Source organism: Apis laboriosa, unplaced genomic scaffold (assembly GCF_014066325.1).
Source record: "Apis laboriosa isolate Shangri-la unplaced genomic scaffold, ASM1406632v1 scaffold40_cov151, whole genome shotgun sequence".
In the NCBI taxonomy this organism is placed as follows: Eukaryota; Metazoa; Arthropoda; class Insecta; order Hymenoptera; family Apidae; genus Apis; species Apis laboriosa.
In genome coordinates this window covers 39,227-62,450 of record NW_025223180.1, presented here as the reverse complement: position 1 = coordinate 62,450, position 23,224 = coordinate 39,227, and the positions used below count along the sequence as shown (strand labels likewise).

Sequence of the window (23,224 nt, the reverse complement as noted above, 5' to 3'; positions counted from 1 at the left end):
ATTAAAAATTTAAAATTAAATATTTTTATCGAACTTGTTATACTATCCATATTTGCGTATTTATAGATAGCTATTGTACAATTATTTGTACGATAATGTTTTCAAATATTCTTATAGAAAAAACGATATATGGATACGTAAAACATGGATTAAAATAACATTCCGAGAAAAAAGAAATTTATAAAAAATTTTTATATTTATCGTGCGAAATTTTAATTGTTAAATATTTTCTTTCGCTTCTTACAAAGAAAAAAATATGACAAAATAATATATAAATTTGTAGAATTTAGATCAATAGTAATGTATATCGTTATGTACAATAATATCGATTAATTAATTTATTTAACAATTTGATAATTTTATATCAAATTACAATAATTTAATAATAAAATAATAATAAATTATAATATTATTAGTTAAAAATAACAACCACAGCGTAGAAATTTTGTCGAAACTTTTTGACAGCCGCTAAAAATAAGAAATTTCAAAGTCTATTCGATATGCTAGAAAATTTCTAAAGAAAATCGTATATCGATTAAACGGAAATAGCTGTCAATCGTTCCTGACATTCGTTGCCGCTGTGAACACGTGCCGATATAAAAATAAATCTATCCATCTATTATATTGTATAAATCGTTTTGTAAATTGTATAAACTTATTCTTGTAAATAAATGATATTGTACAAAATGTAAAGAGAAGCCTCTTCTCATCACCACGTTACATCAATTGAAAATTTAAAAGTTAAACATCGGATAATATCGTGTAATAAAGTTTCTTTTTAACATTGAACATTAAGAAGAGCCTATGTTTATAATTATTCGATTCTTTCAATTATTTGGAAAAGAACGTCGAATATGTTCTATATCGTTATAATAAATGAATATTCGATAACTTTCACTAAACGGAAGAGCGAAAGGAGAGGGGGGAGGGGAGGGCGAGCAACATATTATAATAAAAAATATAAGAATTGTAATCGAATAACGAACAAAATTTGCAATCATATTTTTTTCACTTCATACATTTTTTTTATTCTTAATAAGAATTAGAATATACCTATAGGATACAACATCACTAACTTTATCTAACACCATTATATAGTTTGTATATTTATATATTATATTTCAAATAACGAACAAAAATATTATTTACGAGAATTGTGTATGTATATTTCTCCAAATTAACATTGTAATGAATATTGTAAAGTTCTATAATTAATTTTATATTATTTCTGATGGGTATAGAAGATGCGAATATTTAATTTTATAAAAAGTTAAAATTAGTTGTGAATAACGAAGCGTAAATAATCTGAAGTATATCGAAAAGTTTTTCTAATCAATGTACATGTATTGGAAATTTATATACAAAAATTTAAATTCTTCTAAAAACTTGGTAAATTAATTATATTTATTTATTTTATATATATATATATATATATAAAATATCGATACACAAAAAATATTCCAATTAAAACAATTATTTTAATATAAAATAAGGAATAAAATTCGTAATTATTTTTACTTTGATTATTTATGCATTTCATCTAAATTCTTCGTTTAATATTTTATTTCTAATTTTTCTAATTATATAAGTATCCCAAGTATCTAAAATTGATACGCGTTGTCTTATTCGATACAAAAATGATTTGTACCCTATTCGATAGGGAATAGTTATCTGTGTTCGAGGCAATGATAAATATTTCGTTTCATCGTTACGAAGGAGCTTTCACGTTGTTGTTGGTGAGCCAACAGGCAGTGTTTCGCTCTTATCGATTCTCAACAATTCGATCTTAATTTTACTAATATATATTCTAATATTGTAAAAGATTAATATAGATCATATGTTTTTTTCTTCTTTTTTCTCTTCTTCTTCTTCTTCTTCTTTTTCTTTTTCTTCATCTCTTTCTCCTTTGTCTTACAATGTATAGTTAATTTTATATTTTGTTCCATAAGAAAATTATAATATTTGCAATTAAACACAATTAACTATTACATTTTTTTCCTTATTATACAATAATAATTTAACGAATAATATGGGAATTATATCGCATAGATATAAATATTGTAATCGTAGAATTTAAAAAAAAAATAATAAAACGACAAATAATAAAACGTTGAATATCGAACTAAGATATGTACAAAATTATTTACAATAAGTTATATAATTATATTTAACAATATATGTGTATGTATATGAAAAATATTATTTAAAAAGTAAAATTCAATTCAAAATTTTTACGAAAATTTGTTGATTTCATATCGTACAATTTACAACGTTCGTATCTATCGTCACAATGTCTTCCAGCATTACATTTAATAAAAACCATACATATGTACATTACGTTAATGTAATATATTATATATATAAATATGTATAACTCAATGTAATATTATAAATAATTTAAAAATTGAAAAAAATATAGCTAAGGTTTATACGATTGGCATAATATTGTATAACGCGTTAAAATCGTATAATTATACAATATATAATAGTTAAGATTATATATTTTTTCCACTATTTTATTACATGTATCATTTTTAAACTCTATCTATATTTATAATTATTTCTATAAACACACGAAACATTTTATAATAAAAATATTTGCAAAAAATTAATATATTCAAAACCGACATATTGATTAATTTTTTAATACAACGAAAGTAAATTGAAAACATTCGTATATTAAAAATCAAGAGAGATATAAAAAATTCTTTCTACATTTCTAGTTTCAAGACAATGATCCAAGAAAACGATAAATTTTTACATTTTTTTTATTTTTTTATTTTTAAAGAATATCTTGTTTTTCTCGCATTAAAAAAGATTAAAATAATTATAAATTATTTTAACGATAACAAAACGGAACTTAATTATTTCTTATTCGGAATTATTTATTAAACAAATTAAACAAAACTGATTCAACATTATCCAGATTATCCAATATCATAGACTGAATATATTGGATATCGGTATATGCATATATATATGTATTGTATATTATTCGAATTCGTATATATATATTACGAAACTATATATTCCAACTATTCCAACTATATATTCGAATATAACATTACATCAACTTTTCTTTTTTTTTAATTATGATGCATATGTAAATCAAATCATTTTATTATCAATTATTCGATCGTTTCTTTTAATTTTAATTTCTTTTCCATTATTATAAATTATATTTATGTTATGTTAATGTTATATTTATGTTAAATAACGTTGTTGAATTCGTATATTCAATATACGGTTGTTTACATTTAGGAATTTTTCATATGAAGAAACGTCATATGAATAACAATTTTTCAAACTTATATAACTATAACAGTCCCTGAATCATTTATTTTGTATGATATAACAATCCTTATAAATAATAAAAATCCTTATTCGTATTTGCAATTTTTCAAATTTTTAACTCTTTTTCTCATTTTTAACTTTCTCTATTTTTATACCTTTTGAAACCATGATCTATTTACAAATGATTATATTATAAAATATTATACACGCTTTACTAATTTGCGTTACGTGAGATTTAATTTCTTTGTAAATAACTCAATCATAATTGAAACAAAAGGAATACAAAACAAATTACATTTAAAACAGTACGATTATTTTTTAATTATTAAATTAATAATTTCTTAAATTTAGAAAGTTCAGGATGTAACGTACATTCGTAATATCGAAAATGTATCTACAACCGTACTTTATTTTAACGATTTTCTATAAATCGATTCATAAATGATGTTTGTTAGTTTATTATTTAAACGACAATTGAAAATAATGTTTATTTTAAACATATTAAAAGTTTTAACATTATTAATTTATTTCTTTTTTTTTATTATATTCATAATTGTATATAAAAAATAATACCTATATTCACAGCATTTTACATAGTAAAAAATATATGTATATCTCAACATATTCGAAAAAACCGTTGCATCGTGTTCATAGACAATGATTTAACATTGGCTTCTCCGAAATGTTAAAAATCAATGAAAAATACCTAAAGTTCAAAATTCTCGATTTATAATCTTTGCTATTTTTTCTTTTTTTTTTTTTTCCTTTTTTTTTATTTCAACCATAGAACATGATACATAATAATAATCTACTATTATAGATACAATATTCGATAAATAAATTTATTATTGCAATGTAATTGTATATAAGTAATATAATGATCATTGGAAAGCATAATATTTTTTTTTTCTTAAAAATGCTAAATATTATTATATATTTTACAGTTTCTCAAACATTTTTTTCCTTTATTAAATATTTTCATTTTGCTATAAATTAACGAATATATACGCGTATGCACGTATATAAGTGTGTGTAAATAATTAGATATAACTAATATATATAATTTTACGTTATATGTATAAACTATTCCTTTATATTATATTATACCAAAGTTACTAATATTTTATTTTTCACAGTAATTAATACGTTATTAAAAAATGAAATCTTTGTCGCATTTATAATCGCGTTTTACATATATAATTTTATTCAAGCATATAACGCGAGAATGAATAACATATTTGATTGGAAAAATAAATGATTTTTCTAATTCTTATAAACTTTTAACCTAATTCATCGGTCAGCTTAATTCAACGCGCGCGCGTCTATGTGTGTATGTAAGTTAAAACGAGCTCTTTTATCAATAAATACTAAATATAAAAAGATAAAAAAGTGCAATATTAACGTTATATATTAACATTAAACGTTTGATATTAAATATAAATGAAATTTTAACATAAATCGATAATTAATCGATAATAATTCAATTTCAATTTCAGTTTCCAAATCTAATAATATTTCTTAAAACAATTCCTTCATTGCGTTATCAATCATAACAGTCATTCCGTTCGAAGGGAAAAAAAATTATTATAATTAAATTTATAATTAAACACGATAAAAATAATATCTATTTAACATCTATATTGCAATTTCTTAAATATTATTTTATACGTATAATTTGTGCGGTTATTATAAACGTGTATTGGCAAGATATTATAAGATAATGAACGCAATGAATTTTCAATGAATTCGATAATTAAAAATATTACGTAAATTAGCGATATATAGCGACATATACCGTTATTAACGATATATAATAAGAATTCTTTATCTTTCCTTTTCCCATTACGTTCGAAATCATGAAAAGAAAGATAAAAAAAAAAAAAAAATTGATGTAAAATAATTTTACATAATAGTACTTATATATACTTTCTTTTAGATTTATTATTATATTTTATATTTGAATGCCATAAACATATATATATCTATATTCTAGTTCAAATTAGTGAAAAATTATGTTTAATTTTCAAGATAATATTTTTTCCGTTTTTTTCGGTCGAATGTGCTTCATCTATAATAAAAAATACTTTGAACTTTTGATTAGTACAAAATCGTAATGTCCATTATACGAATTTGATTCTTGATCGCAAATTACAGCACAATATATTTTCTTCGGCAACATTTGAGATTATTACGTCAATTAAATTCAAGATCTCGAATTAAATCCGGCACGCTTTTGAAACACGTATTTTCCAGATAGAAACGGCGATCGCGTCGGATTTGTGCACTTTCTTCGTACAAAGAATATTCTATTATCGACAAAGACGAATTATTTGAAAAAGATCGAGGATGCGATGATCGCTCCGTTCCAAGATTACGAGTCACGGAATGGTGTTCTGCCGCCACGCTATACTAACTAGCATGCGTTGGAGATTCAATGTCCTCCGTTTGCGTGACGGCATCCCTAACTGAAATCATCAAATAATTATTAATAAGTCCATCAAATAAATGGAACGTGATATTTCGATAACGATAATTTTAACATCTAGAAACGAAAGATATAATAGAAAAATTTTATTTTTTTATAATATAAAGACGATGGGAAGGATACATATATTTGCGTTGACAAAAAAATTATCAAATCGTAACGAATAAATATATTCGCGTTGATCGTTAGATTTACCGTTATACTATACTATTTTATTTTCCGCAAAATATCACACAATATGTAAATATAAAATGTACCACCTCACGTTGGCGTAGCATCGTTATGTAGGACATGTCCGGTTTCCCAAGGAAGTGGTGGTGGTGTATTGGCTAACGAAGAAGAGGAACATCGAGCCATTGAAAAACGGTCTATTGAGCAACGCTCTAAACCTGGAACGCGATATGTTTGTATTATTATGCGATACATCGATCTTTAAAAGACAAACCAAATTGACGAATCGCAATTACAAGTCCTCGAAAATAGAAAATCAATTTATAAATTGTAACGAGATGAAAACAAGTTTTATCCTCTCATCATGACTCGTAAGTAGAAATCACGCTTCGCCCGTAAATGTTTTGTTTATCGGGATCCCGGTTAAAAAAAAAAAGAGATGAGAGATCTTCGAGGAGAGAAAAGAATCATTTTACCGAATACAAGTATATAAACAAGTATATAGCGAATTTTTTCTTTTTCAGAACAAAACCATACTATTATGAACTTTATAAATTTTTTTAAATTGTATTTTTACACAATTTTTTTGTTTTTTCATTGGTAATAATATATAGATAATAAATAATATAAATATAACGTTATATATATTAAGAACTACATAATATAGTCTTTATTCGCTTCAATTATTTCAATTATATTAAGCGGAGAAAGTGGAAAGTAGATATTAACGTATTTTTTATGATTTTTCAAAAAAATTCACTTCAATTATTGAGACAATTAATCGATAAATATATTGCAGCGATTTGGTTTAAAACCAAAATGGTTTTATTTAATTTAACGGATAAATTAATATCATCACATTATAATATTCAATCATAACGATCCGCAAATGGAAGAATAAAATATAAAAAACAATCCTTGAACGAGTTTACAAATTACAATAAAATTACAATGATACGATTATGATAAAATTTGTAAATATCGATATATCATTCTTAGTGAAAAAAAATTCTCGTATTTTGGAGTGCGAATTTGGAAATAGTTTGAAGTAGATATTACACACCTGATAAATCGACTCCTGCCATGTTACAAACATCAAGACCACCTGTGCTAGTGGCGCAACAATGTTGTTTCGGTCCCAAAGGTTTCGGCCTACAAAGTACCTGAAAAATTGCAAATACAAAATTTCACGCTATGAAATTTTTATCGCGCGAAAATTTACCGTTTCGTTCCACGAATATTCCACAAAATTCGTATGTACTTTTGCATAAATATCGCTTAATCGCGTCGTATTCGTATCATAGAATTATCGACTTGTTTAATTTGTTAGAGAAACGTTATCCCCAAATTTCATTTTTAAAATAATTAGGTAGGATAAAAAAAGTTAAGAAAAGAGTAGGTAGTGTAGTTGAAAGATATATATAATAGGGATTAGCCTTCGATAACCATAAATGGTCAATATCCGTAAACTTTTGGTACATACGGTAAGCAAAAATCATTTTATTCGCGAATAAAGCTTGAACAGCACTGTCTTGAATAGCCGATATTACTTCTAATACTTCTAAAACTTGGATTATTCGAATTCGTTGAAAATCACGATTTCGAGAAAAGATCTTCGAAATCTTTCTGTTCTCTTACTCGTATTATACCTATTCCTTTTAAAAATCTTTTAAAAATTACGGGATTAACGTATTAATATTTCACGCATCTTGCACGAAAGCAACTTATTATTACATCTTTAGACACCCGGTTTACATAGAATTAAATCGATACCTAATGCGTATGCGTACAAGCTACGACAAACGACATAAAAATCAACAGAGATAACGGGATAAGTTCGATGTATTTATGTTTGCACGAATGTATCATTCTTCCATCGAACGAAATCAATAATTAGCGATAAATCCATCAATTATGTCAATTTTTATCAAAATTGCATCGATTATATTATCGATTATATTATATTATTATGCAAAGTTACATGTGATTAAAACTATATATAAAAGCGATACGATATACGAGAAATGTAAATGAAAGTATATCGAATATCATCTTGCAACATGTTGGCTGGTTATATAAAATAATAATAGCGATTTTTTCATTGTTATATTATTTAAGATACGAACGACAAAAAGAAAAGAAAATTATCGTTTGTTTGTAACGCAATTACCTTAGTGTAGAGAAGTTCTCTCGAAATACGACGAAAGTGATTGTTGAGCAGCCAATAGAGGAACGGATTCCAAAAGCTGTTGGAAAGCGCAAGCCACGTGGCGAGGAAGTCGAGGAATGGTGGTGGTTTGCTTCCGGTACAAGCTGCAACGACTTCCTGAATCGTCCATGGCGTGACCATAACAATGAATCCTAAACTCATCGCAGCCATTGTTCGAGAAGCAGAAGTTGACAATCGTCTCTCGTGAGCTACAAGCTGCAAATAAATACACTACGTGTATATAGTGTATATGATCAATTCATCGAATATCTTTTAATAGTAACGTTTATATTATCATACGTTTATATATTTTTAACGATAATAATAAATTTCAAAGACTCTTTGAATCTATGATCTCAAAGATCAGTGAAAAAAAGAAGAGTCGAAGGTAATACGAAACATATATAATAAGAGGACCTTAACGTCTAAAAGATAGGATGTCTAATCTTTTAGACCGGCTTGACACCGTTACGAAAGTCGCTAAGCTCGTCACCGTCAAAGTCTCTCATCGCGCGCCAGTAAAAGGATTACGAATCTGCTCGTTTAGATAAATCCTTCCTCCGTCTTATACTTTTTCGCATCTTTATCGTTATCCTTATCCTTATCCTTATACATCTATTCTTCTCGCATTCTCGTATTTACTTTTCGTTTATCGATCTCGAATCATTACTATTTGCCTATCTATCGATCTCGCTTCTCTATTACAATTATCACGTTACAATGATGAATAGGTATATAGCTATTCTTCTCTCTCTCTCTCTCTCTCTCTGTTTCTCTCTAATTATAATTATACGCTTTAAAAAAAAAAAAAAAGAAAACTAATTTTCTCGAAAAATGGATGACTACGAGCAACGAACATAAAACTTTTAAGATTCGATTACGCGAACCGTTATAAATTTGAAATTGAATTTCATCTAGAACGCGGTTCATTCGCAACTCGGTCGTTATCGTTAAAAACGATCGAAATACATTTATCTATCGATGTAAAATAATGTTCAACGTTTAGTTGGAAATATATATATATATATATATAGGATGGTTTATAAAATGACGCATTTCTTAAATTTCTATCTCTAATCTCGAGATAGAGATAAATGAAAAGCAAAAAGAATGGAAGCTGTACGCTAATGAGCGAGAAACGAAACGAAGGGTAAAAAACGAAAGGAAGACGATCTTCCTGCAGAAGAACGCCCACGAATTGAATGTACGGGCTCGATTCCATTTGATTCCTCATCGGGCTCGTTCCAGCTCGTTATCTCACAATAGGCGGGAGAAAGATGAGGTGAAAAGCGGAAATAATAAGAGGAAGAAATTGAACGGAACGATCGTGTTCTTCGCTTGTTCGCCAGCCGTACGATATTTCAATGAATTTTCAATCGATGATGAAACGTAATATCTCATTTATGGATCATTAATCGCTACATAGCGTCATTATCCACCGTTATTACCGCCACTATAGTTTGACAAAATATTTTATCAAACGCGTTGCAAACTTGGGAAAATTTGAAATATCGCGTATCGATGTATCGACAAATCGTAGGATAATTGATGGTATTTCGAATTTTAATAATTTTTATCGAAACGACAACGAAAGTTCCTTTTTTGTCCCTCTTATCCCCAACTACGGGCATAGCAAGCTTGCTCCCTTTTCCATGCATCTTACACACATCGGCACGACCGTGGTCTCGAGAACGCCTTTGGAAGACATTCCCAACATCCATTGACCTACATCGAAGCTATGGGTCGTAAAAGGAAGAAAGACAGAACGATCGAGAAGAAGGCAAGAAAAGATAGATTTTCGTATAAATAAGTTGTTCGGAACGTATTCCATTAAACCAAGTCATACGCACGTTCAAATTTTCTTTGAAGAAAACTTTTTTTCGACGAAATCTCGTGCGATATCGCGATATCTTTATTTCGAGTAATTAATTTAAATATCGTATATGTGAAAATAATTCGGAATATACGTAATTATTTTATTCAAACTATTTAAAACCGACTATTTAAAATATCGGATCGTTGATCTCTTGCGTCGAATACATATACACGCACCAACTATTTACTTACACAATATTAATTTTCGAAATAGAATTTATAGAGGATATTGATATTAAACGCACATCGACTCGATTCAAGAATAAAAAAATATGGAACGATGTCTTTTCACCCATCATTTTTCAATTATAAGTCATTTCATTTTTTACTGACCAATATCTATACGTATACGAATACGTAAATAAATCTGTTTGTCGCATCGCAAAAACGTACGTAAATTTCGAGAAGTTTTCGATGTAATTAGAAAGCGCACGCGTATAGAAAATTCGAAGTTCATATAATTTAGATATTTACAATTAATTCAACTTTGAATTTTCGTAAATATACTTTTAATATAAGAAGCAACAATGAATGATAATTTTGTATTAAAATCTTTATTCAACCGTGCTTGAACATTATTATAATATCGTTATCCGTCCAAACTTTTTTATCTTTCTTATTTGGTGCGCAGTAATATAAAAATTTTTGATTCTTCGAAGCAAACTAATCAATTTTCATATCATGTTTGACATACGAGATAATGGTATGTTCATATCGATATACGATACATTTTTATGTATTTTCAAATTGTACGAAATTATTGTATCATAGATATCGTAGATATATTTATTATTTTCTAATTTTTCGAAGCATCTTGTGCGTGAATTTGTCGTATTATTACTTATATAGAAATAAAAATTCGAAAAATAGCGAGTATTTTACTTTGACGTAGTAAAAATGAAAAATATTATATTGTTTTTCCGACGTAATAGTTTCGGAAAAATAATTAGTATCGAGGACACGAGGAAAGAAGTTGATGATCGGGCGAAAATTTATGAATATCTATCGTGATTACCTTCTTTCTCGCGTACACGCTCTTTTAAAAGTTCTGTATTCACCGAGGCTTCGAGACATCGAAGTAAACTAGGCTAAGTACGCGACACCGCTAGAGCTTGGAATTATTGGAAAACTAAAGCGAATTCAGTTCAATGAGTGAAAATTTGTTCGCAACTTCAAATGTCACCTTCATCGATGTGTCTCGAATCAAATTGTTACGAGCGGTCCGTTATCACACAGTGTGATTATTACCACGAATTACGTATCGTAATCGAATTACGTCGAGATCAATAAATTTGTATCTTTTCGATCAAATTTCTTCTTATGAAGTTATTTTAATCAAATTACAAGCTAAATGTATTTAACCAAATCCTTGGCAACTCTTCTCAACAGCTGAAATCCCTAATTCAAACGTAGCGACAAATTAAGCTAAGTGACGACAGTAAGTCGTAAGCTTAAGTTGAAAAGTCTTGACAAGTCGCGATCATAGGAATATTGTTGTTGAATTTTGCTCTCTGTTTAAAATTTCGTTCGAAAACGAGAATTGTAAGTAATTGTAGGATTTCAATTAATCGAGCATAAATTTAAAAAAGAATTAAAAAATTTTGCGTAAGCTTTTAATTCCCATAATTAAAATTATTCGATTCATTTTTCGTTTCGAATTCGTTTCGAAAATATTTATCAAGAATTTATCCCTTTTTCCATTCCATTCTCGTCTTTTCCCGTTTACAGTAAAGTTAAATGAAAATGATATTTGGGTAACGTTATTTCGAATCGGATAAGCACGCATTAATAACGGACCAATAAATATAGGTTAATCGTTGCAATACCTTAAACGAAGCTACAACGTATCGACTATTGGAGAACGGTATATACGTATATCTGCTAATAAGTAATATTTCTTAAAAATATTTATATAATATACAGATTATCCGAAATTATTAAGCGAAAAATGTTGTATAAACGAATAAAAATGTGAAATGATTTCACAAGACGAACACATTCCGATCATCGCAGTTGCAATTCGAAGAAATTAAAATTTAATTCGATCGAGCATTCAACGATTCGATCGATGATCGAGAAAAACTATCACTGTTTTGTTATCGGACGAGTTTCTTGTTAAATCGAGTCTATCGATTGCCAGTTGAAGTGGCAGCAAACTTGACTTACCCTCTCCATATGGCCTCCGCTAACGACCTCCGGTGTATTAACGCAAACCACCCTTTTTAAGCGCAGTTTGTTAACGTGAAAGGCTGAACCATAGCAATACATCAGCACCATCGTCGTAGGAAAATAAAAACAACAACACGCGAGAATTCTGAAAAAAGAAAAAAAAAAAGAGAACAGATAATAATTGATAATAATAATAAATTTGTCTTTTTACATATACAAATATCGAATGTACTCGAATCGAAAATGTATACGATAGAAATTTATAATTGGCCGATTCGACAAATATCTCGATTACGATGCTTTGAGAGGAAAATATTCAAATTGAACGAATGAACATTAATAGAGATAAATATAAATACTTGGAAAAAGAAGAACACATATTGATAAAAATATATACGATATATTACTCGATACACGAATAAAATGATATCCTTAGTTGTTCGTATCGTATCGTATCGTTGAATACAATTTATAAACTTTCTTGAATTATTTATTACCGAATTATCAATTCTTTGGTGATATTGCGATAAATCGATCGAATTACAAAAAGATACGAAATTTTTTATGCTCGAAAATTTGTCTAAAATCGTGTCTCGTTTATACACGTTATACACGATTTCGATATAATACTTCTCTTTTCTTATTTTATTTTCTCTCCCTTTCTTACACATATCACACATCTCTCGTCTCGAAAACAAGAGACAAGTTTTCGATATGTCGTATCGAAATTACATTTTTATGTTTCGATAGATGGTAATATCCTAAGAATATATCGATATCGTTATAATTAACGAAACTGGCTAATCTAGTAACGTTATAGGATGTAAAATATATGGCGAAACGAGTTACCTGAGGGAAGCCCTGGCAAAAAAAGGATCACAGGCGAGAAGACCGGAATCGTTGAAGTAATAACCTCCTCTTGGAAGCACGAGAGCACCGAAAATTGCCACGCTCGCTATCCAAGTAGTCGACATCACTGCCACGCAACCCTGCCGCATGTAATACTGCGTCACATACACAGAAAATAATCATTCTTCTTTTGTCTTTAAGCGTACAATGCGAGGCTGGACGAGCGACACGGTACGCGATTGCGACTAGTCATCCAAATACATATATTATAAACTTATTCCAATTGTCGCGTATTTGTTCAAAATAATGCGTCGCTCGTCTATCTAGTTGTCTATTTAATTTAAACATGTATAGCGGTATGTATCACGTATACTGATTAAACGTTTCAATCTTGAGCATTTCAAAAAGAGCATTAAAAAAAAAAAAAGAAATATATTGATTAATATATAAAAACGCGTTACTTTTAATTTTAGATAATCCCGCGTATTTTATACTTTGAACGATCGAAAGAAAGATCGAATATAAACATCTTGGTAAGTTATAATATAAATATAGTACATATGTATATGTATTATCATTAAACAGATTCGTTAAAACTAATGTTTCATTCGATTTAGTTCGATTAAAGTACATATTTTATGTACATATCATTTGTACAAATTTGTCGCTTCAAGTACTATTGTCGATTTATACTCCTGTATAAAGTGATACCACGTGTCAAAGTCGATGCATCGTTCGATATCGATCCATTTTCAAAAGTATTGTATTACCGATAGCCGGAATTATAAGCGCACAATTTTGAACATTGTCGATACTCGTAAGAAAATATATCGCGATCTAATATTCGGGATGTCGACATCTTGCGTGGTCTCTTCATACGTGGAAAACGATTCTCTAGAATTTTCTAGAAGAATTTAACTTCTGAAAAAAAGATTGAGATGAATTCTTTACTACTTATTCCAGAAAGATTTCGGCGAGATCGAGATCGCCAAAGATCTTGATCGCGTATCATCTGAATATTCGTCAATATTCTCCGAAACGAAATCACGAAAAATAGAAAAAAGATATTAAAGTTAAAATTTGTCTTGATTTGTAAGTATTATGCACATTCATAACGAATATATAGGACACGCAATTGACTTTTTTCCGTTTATAATCCGTGTAATTTTGATATATTATTTTTGTATTATCGTACATAATTATAGGAGCAACAAAATGAAAATAATTAATTAAATTTTGCTGTCTTTGTACAAATATCCCAACACGATTTTCGAAATAGCACGGAAATAATGGAAAGGTATAAAAAAATTTCATTTTCGACGGGAAACCAAATGAATCAAATTAGAAAAAGAATCGCATCGATATACCGTGTTCGTTTACCATCTCTATCGTCTTTATCTCATCTGCGCTCATTTTTCTTCAATCGATTTTCGTCTCTCGATCGGTTTATACTATAGCGCATTCAATAATTCAATAATTTGTTGACTTTTCTACATATGTATATATAAAATTTGAGAAAGCGAATAATTTTAAAACTATATAAGAATAGAGATAAGAATAATAGGATCAAACGTACATTCGAAAAACATACCTTTTTAGATGCGTGTTTGTGATAATGATGTGGATGCAGCATACAAACGTAACGATCAATCGCCATACAAACAAGGATAACGGCACTTTGTTGGGTCAAAGCTCCTCTAAGAAGCGCCTGAAAAAAGAAGAAAAAATAAATTAAATCAATTATTAATTATTTTTCATACTTTATAGATTGTTCTGTGAATACTATTTTTAAAGAATTTTTTTTTTCTTTTTGCGTTTTTCGACAAATTTAAAAAGAACGAATAATATTTTCTCGTTCGAGTCAAGTATCTATACTTTCAAATACGCGATGCGCCAAAGGCGACAACGTGATTCGATGAATCGGTGACGCCAGTGTATCTATAAAGTAGCGACTACGAAGAAAGGAGTTAAGGGATAAGAGATGTGAGAGGATACTATACGTTTAAGATGGTTGCTATGGTGACCGTTGGCGTACGGCCAGGAAAAAGCTCCGATCTGGAGGGGCTAGGATCGCCCTGGCCTCGTTTCGGGCTATCCTCGAGACACTCCCGAGGGACCTTAACCGAATATTTTCACCGCACAACGAATTTATTCGATCGTTCTACCAAGAAATTCACAGTTTCTCAATCTTCTTGGTTAGTTGGTTAAGTGCGCTCTTCCTTTCGTTTTCCTTTCGCGAAAAATCAAACTCTCTTATTTGATCCGAGGCTGGAAAAAAATGCTTCTTTCCTATATAACACTTTACATTATCGTATAATTTCTTTATTTTCTCTATTAGATCGTTACCGAGATAATAAGAATAACACGCGTCCATCTCTATGTTATAATTTATTTTTTGAAAATTATTGGATTACCAGATTAAGAAAATCCTTAATTAATGTATTGAAGAAAAAGAAGAAGAAAAAGAAGAGAAAAGAAGAAAAATATGAAAATGATATTTAGACGAAAATTATGACGAATAACGTGTAACTACCAACTATTGGAAGAAATATACCGGATAAGGTACCGACTGCAGGAAGCACAGCTGCAAATTCCTAGTGGTGATAATTTCCTTAGCGCGGTATGAACAAGCTGCTGACATTTCCCACCCATTTTTCTTCGATTTCCGGTAGGAAATTCTCCAAGACGCATAGAATGTTGTATCAAAATTTTATCGGCCAAAGATAGAAAATATACGATAATTCGAACATTATATTTACAATCATTTAAATACATTACATATTATATTTATTCAATATGATATTAATAAGAGATGCAATTGTAAAATTTCAAATTCGATAAACGAAAATTTTTTATTATTGAAAAACTTTTATACGTTATATATTGCATCACGATGATATTTCAAAATATATATGCATCTAAAAGGAACGACTTTTTTCATTTCGAAAAGTTCCACTATGTGATCTACGTGATCTTTTAAATATGTTATTCATCGCATCGTTAAATTATAATATAGTTTATACATTCTTATACAACGATATTATATTATATTTAATCCATTATAATCCGTTATATCCATAGAATTGCATAGAAGAAATATATTATTGAAAAAAACGTGTGAATAACTGATATGAATGACGAAAACAACACATACGTTTTATTACCTGTATTTGACACACAATTTCGCCGTAAGGCCAACATCCATAAACAGCTGGTAGAAAGCCGAATGGTGTAACCAGAAGACCAATAGCAAGATCGTTGCTCGCTAAACTTGTCAGTAAGTACTTTGGCTGCAATAAAGTTGAAGAGAACCTGTTGATCGTTTAGATTACATTGTTCAGGTGTTATTTCATTGTGCAATGAATATCTATTTTAAATGGATGGCTTCATTGATATATATATATATACGTTTCAATTGAATGAAAACTCGAGTAAAAATTATTTAACTCGAGATATAAAATTATACGCATCAGATTTTTGCCAATTGGTTTTTGCCAATTGATAATAAAAAAAAGGAGAGAAATTGTTTTAAAAATTACCTATTTATGTATTTTAAGTAAATCCTATAATTGTAAATCGATCGATCTTTCTATATAATTATATATAATACATACTTTTAACTATTTTTTATATTTATTTAATTTACCAACCTGCGCGTGAATATATTTGCTGTATCGTCTGCTATTTATGACGCATATTACCAACAAATTGGCACAAAGAATACCGAGACTGAGCACGAGAATTAGAGTAGCGCGTAACAATTCTCCAGGGCCTGGTCCAGTCCAAGTGGCTTCGGACGTGTCTCTCCGCCAACAGCTGCTGTTGCTCAGCGCTGGTGCAAGCAAGATTGTTTGCTTGTGTTCCATTTTCTCTTTGGTTAACGTTTTTAAACGGTTGAAAACTCGCGTATAATCTCCTAGCCCAAACGAGACATTCGCGTCTCGTATGAGGCTGGGCTGGCAAATGCACGACCCGACAATTTTTCATCTCTCCAGTACTTCTGGCCCGGCTACCCTCGTTTTACCATCACTTGGAATAACTATCTCAACATCCGTCATTGTTATACGCACCAACTGAAACAATTTATTCACTTCAACCGATATTAAATTCGACACTACTCGACATCCACCTTTCCAATTTCACGATTCACAAATCGTTCAATTTCAATTTTTCTTTTACCTCTCATTTTCATCGTTATAAAATTGTATTTTCAAATGGCACATGATGCCAAGGCACAATCGATTAAGATATCTGTAACATAGAAGAATAAAATTTTCTATTATTATTATTATTATTTATCCATTTCGTAATCGAGAGAACGTAATAGAAATTTAGGAAATTTATATGTACTTGGATAAATTCTCAAATATTTTTCGTTTATGGACAGAAATAATGAAATACGAATCAACAAGATGGTTAATTATCGCATCAAAATATCCTGTACGATGTTCAGTCTTCTGAAAAATTTTATATTTCTCACATCTTTCAGAATTTTATTTTCTTATTCTAATGCAAAATCCCAAAAATAGCTTAAAATTTCCATTTTTGAAAATTATGGAAAAATATGGTCGCATTTTTACACATCGAAATAATAAATATATGTACATTTTATTCATATATGTATATGTACATAATAAAACTAACAATTTTAATACGCGAATAGCATGTTATAACTATCAAGATACGACATATATTAAATTGTACATATAGAAAAATGTGAAGAAATTCGATGTACGTGATCGAAATAGTTATTCTCTCTTCGAGAAAACTTTCGAGAAGCCGAACATAACATTTTGAGATTATATTCGTCTATAAAATTAAAAGAATTAGATTTTTACGATTTCGAATCAAATATTTAATAAAGTTTATCGAAGTACTTTCGGGAATCCGATCCGATCCCGATTCCATTATCGTTGAGTTCTTCCACCATTTCTCTGCTAAATAGATATAATAAATAATTCAAATCGTATCTATAGAATAAATAAATGAAATTAAATACAGTTTTAAAATTGTATTTTATGCGACTGTATAAAAAAGTTTCTTTCAAACTCGATCGAGACAAAGAAGAAAATTGAAACGAGAACGGAGAAATGTCCGGGGGCAAATTACGGTAGATATAATACGATATAACGGTTCCTTTCTTTTAATTATTGTAAAATCTATGGGAGTATTGAGATTCGTTTCGGTTCGTTAGTTGCGTACATCCTTATTATTCGACTCTCGCTCTCATTGGTTTTGCTTTTTCTTCTTTCTTATTTCTTATTTTCTATCCCACTTTCAAAATCTTTCTTAATCTTTCTTTGTAATCGATTTAATATATATACGCGTCGTTTAATAAATTTATGTTAAGAAATGAGTATATAAAAAATGAATATATATCTTCGTAAATTGTTAGTAGCATTCATGTAAATAAAATGATATATTTCGATAAGAAAGAAATCAATAATCCCTTAATTCTTTCACAATCGTTTTGATACTTTTTTTTATTTGCATTCTTTTACTTGCACATCCAACGTTAGGATTAATATGTTGTAAAAATTATATTAACACATTTGTAAAAACATATTTTCGTTACGAATATAATCGTGGATTGCTTTAGAAATATACATAGAAATATAATACATTTTCAATCATTTATTTTATTTTCTGTCTGTATTTTTTATCTGTTTTTTAATTATTTACTGCATTGATGATGCGGAGTTATTTTTGTTTATATACCGGAAACAATTGCGTAAATTCTCCTATATATAATAAAAATATTTATTATATACATTTATAAAAAAGAATATAGAATTTTTAATTGTACGTTATAAATTATTAAACAATAAACAATCTTATAAAGGATAACAAATACTTATATTTAAATGTTTCGAACGTATTAACTTAAATTAAATAAAAATAAATACGATTTTTGATCATGATAGCGAATTTTCGCGCATATTTTTCACATTATATATTCGGATACATGTTTTGCATAAATGCATTTTATATAAATGAATACGATAAATACAAATTACAGATATCCAAATATTATGAAACTAATCGATTAAGTAAATCGAAAAATAAATCTAACTTTCTTCGAGAGAAACAAGATTTTTATATCGATTTGGTATCATTGGTTATAAGCATTGTTACAAGCAATATTCTTTTAGAAATAAATTCATTTATCGTATAATTTTCATTTTAAAATTTAATCACATTGAAATTAAAAATGAAAAATAATTCTGAAGATAATGATTTCCGAGTCAATGAATGAAAAATATTTGAATCTTTGCTGTTTGTTTTAAAATTTTTTAAATTTTTCTCTCGATTCTCGAAATATTATCGTTGAAAAAAAGAAAAGGATAACTTTTAACCGTGTTTATTTCTTATTCCTATCATTGTCACTTATCCGGATCTCTCTCTCGGAATCGTATCTTACTTCACTGACCTATCTTAGATCCTAGACAATCCTAGACAAGTGAAAAATGTTTCTTTCATTTCCAAAACAAAACGTAGTTTTCGGAATGAATGAAAAAGATTTTGATTCGTGATTTTATATTGCGATATAAAGTATGTATATGTATAAAGATATAATTAAAAAAGTACAAATAAAACATACATAATTAAATATACACACACACACACATATATGTATAAAACATATTTTCATTAAATGAATTTGAACATATTTTTTAATTATATAAAATTTGCAGTCTAATCATGAAACGTATAATTAATCTTATTAATCTTATCTTTATTTCGTCAATACAAACAAAGTTTTATTTTTGTTTGTATATCTTAAAATGTAAAATATTGTAAATATAAGAAAAAAACAATATTACAAATATATAAATTTCTCAAGTCGTCGATAAAAAATAAAAATTATTAACTTATTCTGTTATAATTAATTTAAATAACATATATATAAAATTGCTCGTTTCCGATAACTATCAATTTCATTTATTTTTATCATCGTATTTTATATGAGAAAAATAATTCGATATTATTTACCTTTATATATATATATATATGTATGTATGTACTATATGCTACTAATCTTGCCTACCATTGTACGATACTAGTCTAACGTTCCTATCGGTTCCTCTATAATGATGCAATTCATCAATTTACAATGTCATCGTACATATATGTACATATATAGATATGTTACAAGCATACGTATATTATGGATCTATTATATATAACTTATTCCTCATCATCTACCACTAATAACAATGTGTTATGTTAATTATTTTTAATGAAATCTTGCTTTTTAATCAGTTACAAACAAAATTAATATCGTGAAAAATGTTTCACGAAAATATTCTAATATATATTAGATTATAAAAGATTGAATTAAAAAATAGAAAAATTAAAAGTATCGGTTAAGTTATAAGAATCAGCTTTGATTTCGATTTATCGTTTACAAACTGTTTATAATAATCGCTTATAAAAAAAACAAAATTATAGGTATGTTTCGTACTTTTAGAAGTAAATAATAATCAGATAGAATAGAATATTAACAATTGAGATGAATTTAAAACGAAATAAAAAAAAAAAAAACAAAGTAAAATTTTCGTGTTTATATACGTGTATAGTATAAGAAATAGAATTAATAAATGAAAATGATACGATTTTATACGACAAAATATTCCAAACTTCATAAAAATTCGCAAATATGTGACTCGACATCGATACAACAATGAGAATGAGACAAGCGTGTCGTTCGTTCGATATCGTATGGTAAATTGATGAACTATAGTGTAACCTTCACTTTAAATCAATCTCCAAACTTCTTGTTCACATTTCTCCTACCACTGCATAAGTTATAGGTATAATTATCGATACGTGCAATTATAAAATCGATTAAACATATTGATATAAACCTTTTTATATTATTATATTTTAATAAAAATATAATTTAAAATATAATATATAATACCGATAATGATTCGATAATATACCAACTTATTAAAAAATAAAGAACAAAAATAATATATTTCATAATATTATCTCAATAAATATTGATATTTTGAAAATCAATTTTTCTTATATAAATGTTGGAATTTTATTAAATTAAGAAATACTTATTTTTACATACTATCGCATTAATTTAAAGAAAAATAAAAAAATAAATATTATAAAATAAAAATCGCAATAAAAGATACGAATATTTCTATTTATTTCGGATTGATTCGGATCTTTCATTGAAAGATTTCATTGCGTTTTAACGATTGATTCTCATTGTTCGTTTTTTTTTAAAAGACTATTGATAAAATATTGATAAAATATTCGAGATATAAAAAACAAATAATATAACATTATTGTAACATTAAGAATATTATGATCTCCGATATAAACACATCAATTGAAAATTGAAAATTAATTTTAATTAAATATACACCTATGTACATATATGTACGTAATATATATATATATATATATATATATGTACATACTTATACTATACATATGTGTATTATCGAAAATTTATCGTATAAACAAAATAGATATATTTGAAGAAGATTGATGATACGCGTAATAATAAAAATAAAATATATAACTTAAATATAATATAATTAATATTAACGATCAATAACAAATGCTTAAAGGATATGGACTATATGTATTTTAAATGCAAAACTTGTATCTTTATATTTTTCTTTTTTTAATATTTATGTTAAATAATCAAATTTGATATAAAAAATAAGATTTTTATTAATTTTTATTAATAAAAGTGTTATATTATTTTTAGATATTTAAATTGAATCGAACGAATCAAATGTTCAAATAAATAATTAAATAAAGATTGATCTAGAAAATTTATAAAAGATATTAATTTATACATAGAGATATGAAATATTATTCTGTGACAAATAAAATTATTTGATATGGCGATTATTGATATTCGATTATAAAAATTTACACACAACGCGAAATACACATGAAATTGATATTTATAACAATACGAAATAAATTAATAAATCAAAAATAAACGCGTACAAAATATACTATAAAAAATAGTAATACATACCTTCATATATGAAAAAAATTTGATAGAAGCCATTTGATAAATATTTAAATCACACTAGAGAAAAGATAATCACACTTGGATTTGAAAATTCTTAAGAAGAATATTGTGAAAAATCAGCATAAAATAAATAAATCAATATAATAAAGGAAAATGAGGAAAATTTATTAAAAATATATACTTTTTTTATTCCCGATATTTTATTCTTTCAATTTCGTTTACGTTTTGTGTACAATAATATACGCGTAAAACAATCACAGAAGTCAATCTAAACGATAAATTAAATATAACGATAACCATGTTAAATTATTAAATTTCTAACTAATTCAAAGAATAAATATATGGCGATCATTCTCTGTTATAAATTATATATAGAAAGTCACAACACGATACTTGATATATTCCCCCGACGAAGAAAATCTCTGAATGAACCCCCAAAGAAGAAAATCAGAAAGACAAAAAACAAAATAACATCACGACGACGCGAAGTCTGACGACGCACTGACTACCCGCCTCACTGCTCCCGACTCACGACAGCCCAACACTTGGGCTCGCCAGAGAACACCCATTGCACCGATATGCCAAAACTCATCCTCCCACACGATTCTCCTCTACACACACCCGTCGTCTTCGCTCTTTACTGATCGGAACCAAGTGATCCACTTTACCAAATATCCAGCACTCTACCATCACGGACGAGAAACAAAATAGGCGTGACATCTTATGGGATCTTTATGTTACACGTTCTGAAATACCAACCTCAAAAAGATCACAATGTTTCTCACGCCATCTAGCATATTATAATTTAAGTACCTATATAAAATTAAATCGCTCAAAAAATACAAAGTAAAAATCTAAGCTTTATATATATGGTTAATATTAGCAATTGAAACGAAAATATTTATCATTTATAACAATTTGATAAACATTTTTACCTACGAAAAATATAATCTCACTTAATCGCAATCAATTGATTTATCTTATTTCTTATAAACATATAATTGTACCATTGATATGACTATACACATTCATATTATATATTGTATATTAAATAATAATGATTTTCCATTATTTTCATTGAAGGTTGCTACAAAATAGAGACCTTACCCTGATCGTCTCATCCATCCTTCTTTATTTTCAAATAATTCTCAATTTCTTC

The 23,224-nt window shown here is 27.7% G+C and overlaps 1 protein-coding gene across 4 annotated transcripts; it reads right to left on the bottom strand.

Moving 5' to 3' along the window:
* Positions 1-4,399: 4,399 nt before the first annotated feature.
* On the bottom strand, positions 4,400-22,900 carry LOC122715918 (trace amine-associated receptor 9). Of its 4 annotated transcripts, none has more exons than XM_043938511.1 (11): positions 22,069-22,899; positions 17,232-17,303; positions 16,703-17,142; positions 16,217-16,342; positions 14,644-14,760; positions 13,053-13,207; positions 12,201-12,348; positions 8,121-8,375; positions 7,014-7,113; positions 6,040-6,168; positions 4,400-5,759 (listed from the first exon to the last, which is right to left on the bottom strand). In XM_043938511.1, exons 3-10 carry the CDS (start codon positions 16,916-16,918, stop codon positions 6,041-6,043), a joined length of 1,245 nt encoding a protein of 414 aa, XP_043794446.1. In that variant the 5' UTR covers positions 16,919-17,142; positions 17,232-17,303; positions 22,069-22,899; the 3' UTR covers positions 4,400-5,759; position 6,040. The 4 variants fall into 4 exon arrangements, with proteins under 4 accessions (XP_043794446.1, XP_043794447.1, XP_043794444.1 ...); XM_043938512.1 differs by having other exon boundaries at positions 16,703-17,125; XM_043938509.1 differs by having other exon boundaries at positions 16,703-17,303; positions 22,069-22,158; positions 22,247-22,899.
* Positions 22,901-23,224: the final 324 nt, after the last annotated feature.

What these genes read in the sequence shown, in the direction of transcription:
- LOC122715918 (XM_043938511.1), bottom strand. Translation starts at nt 16,918, where the DNA reads ATGGAACACAAGCAAACAATCTTGCTTGCACCAGCGCTGAGCAACAGC. An exon ending in ACAAACACGCATCTAAAAAG is followed by an intron (nt 13,208 to 14,643) that starts GTATGTTTTTCG and finishes TATGTGACGCAG; the next exon opens with TATTACATGCGGCAGGGTTG. An exon ending in GGCAGGAGTCGATTTATCAG is followed by an intron (nt 6,169 to 7,013) that starts GTGTGTAATATC and finishes ATCGCGTTCCAG; the next exon opens with GTTTAGAGCGTTGCTCAATA.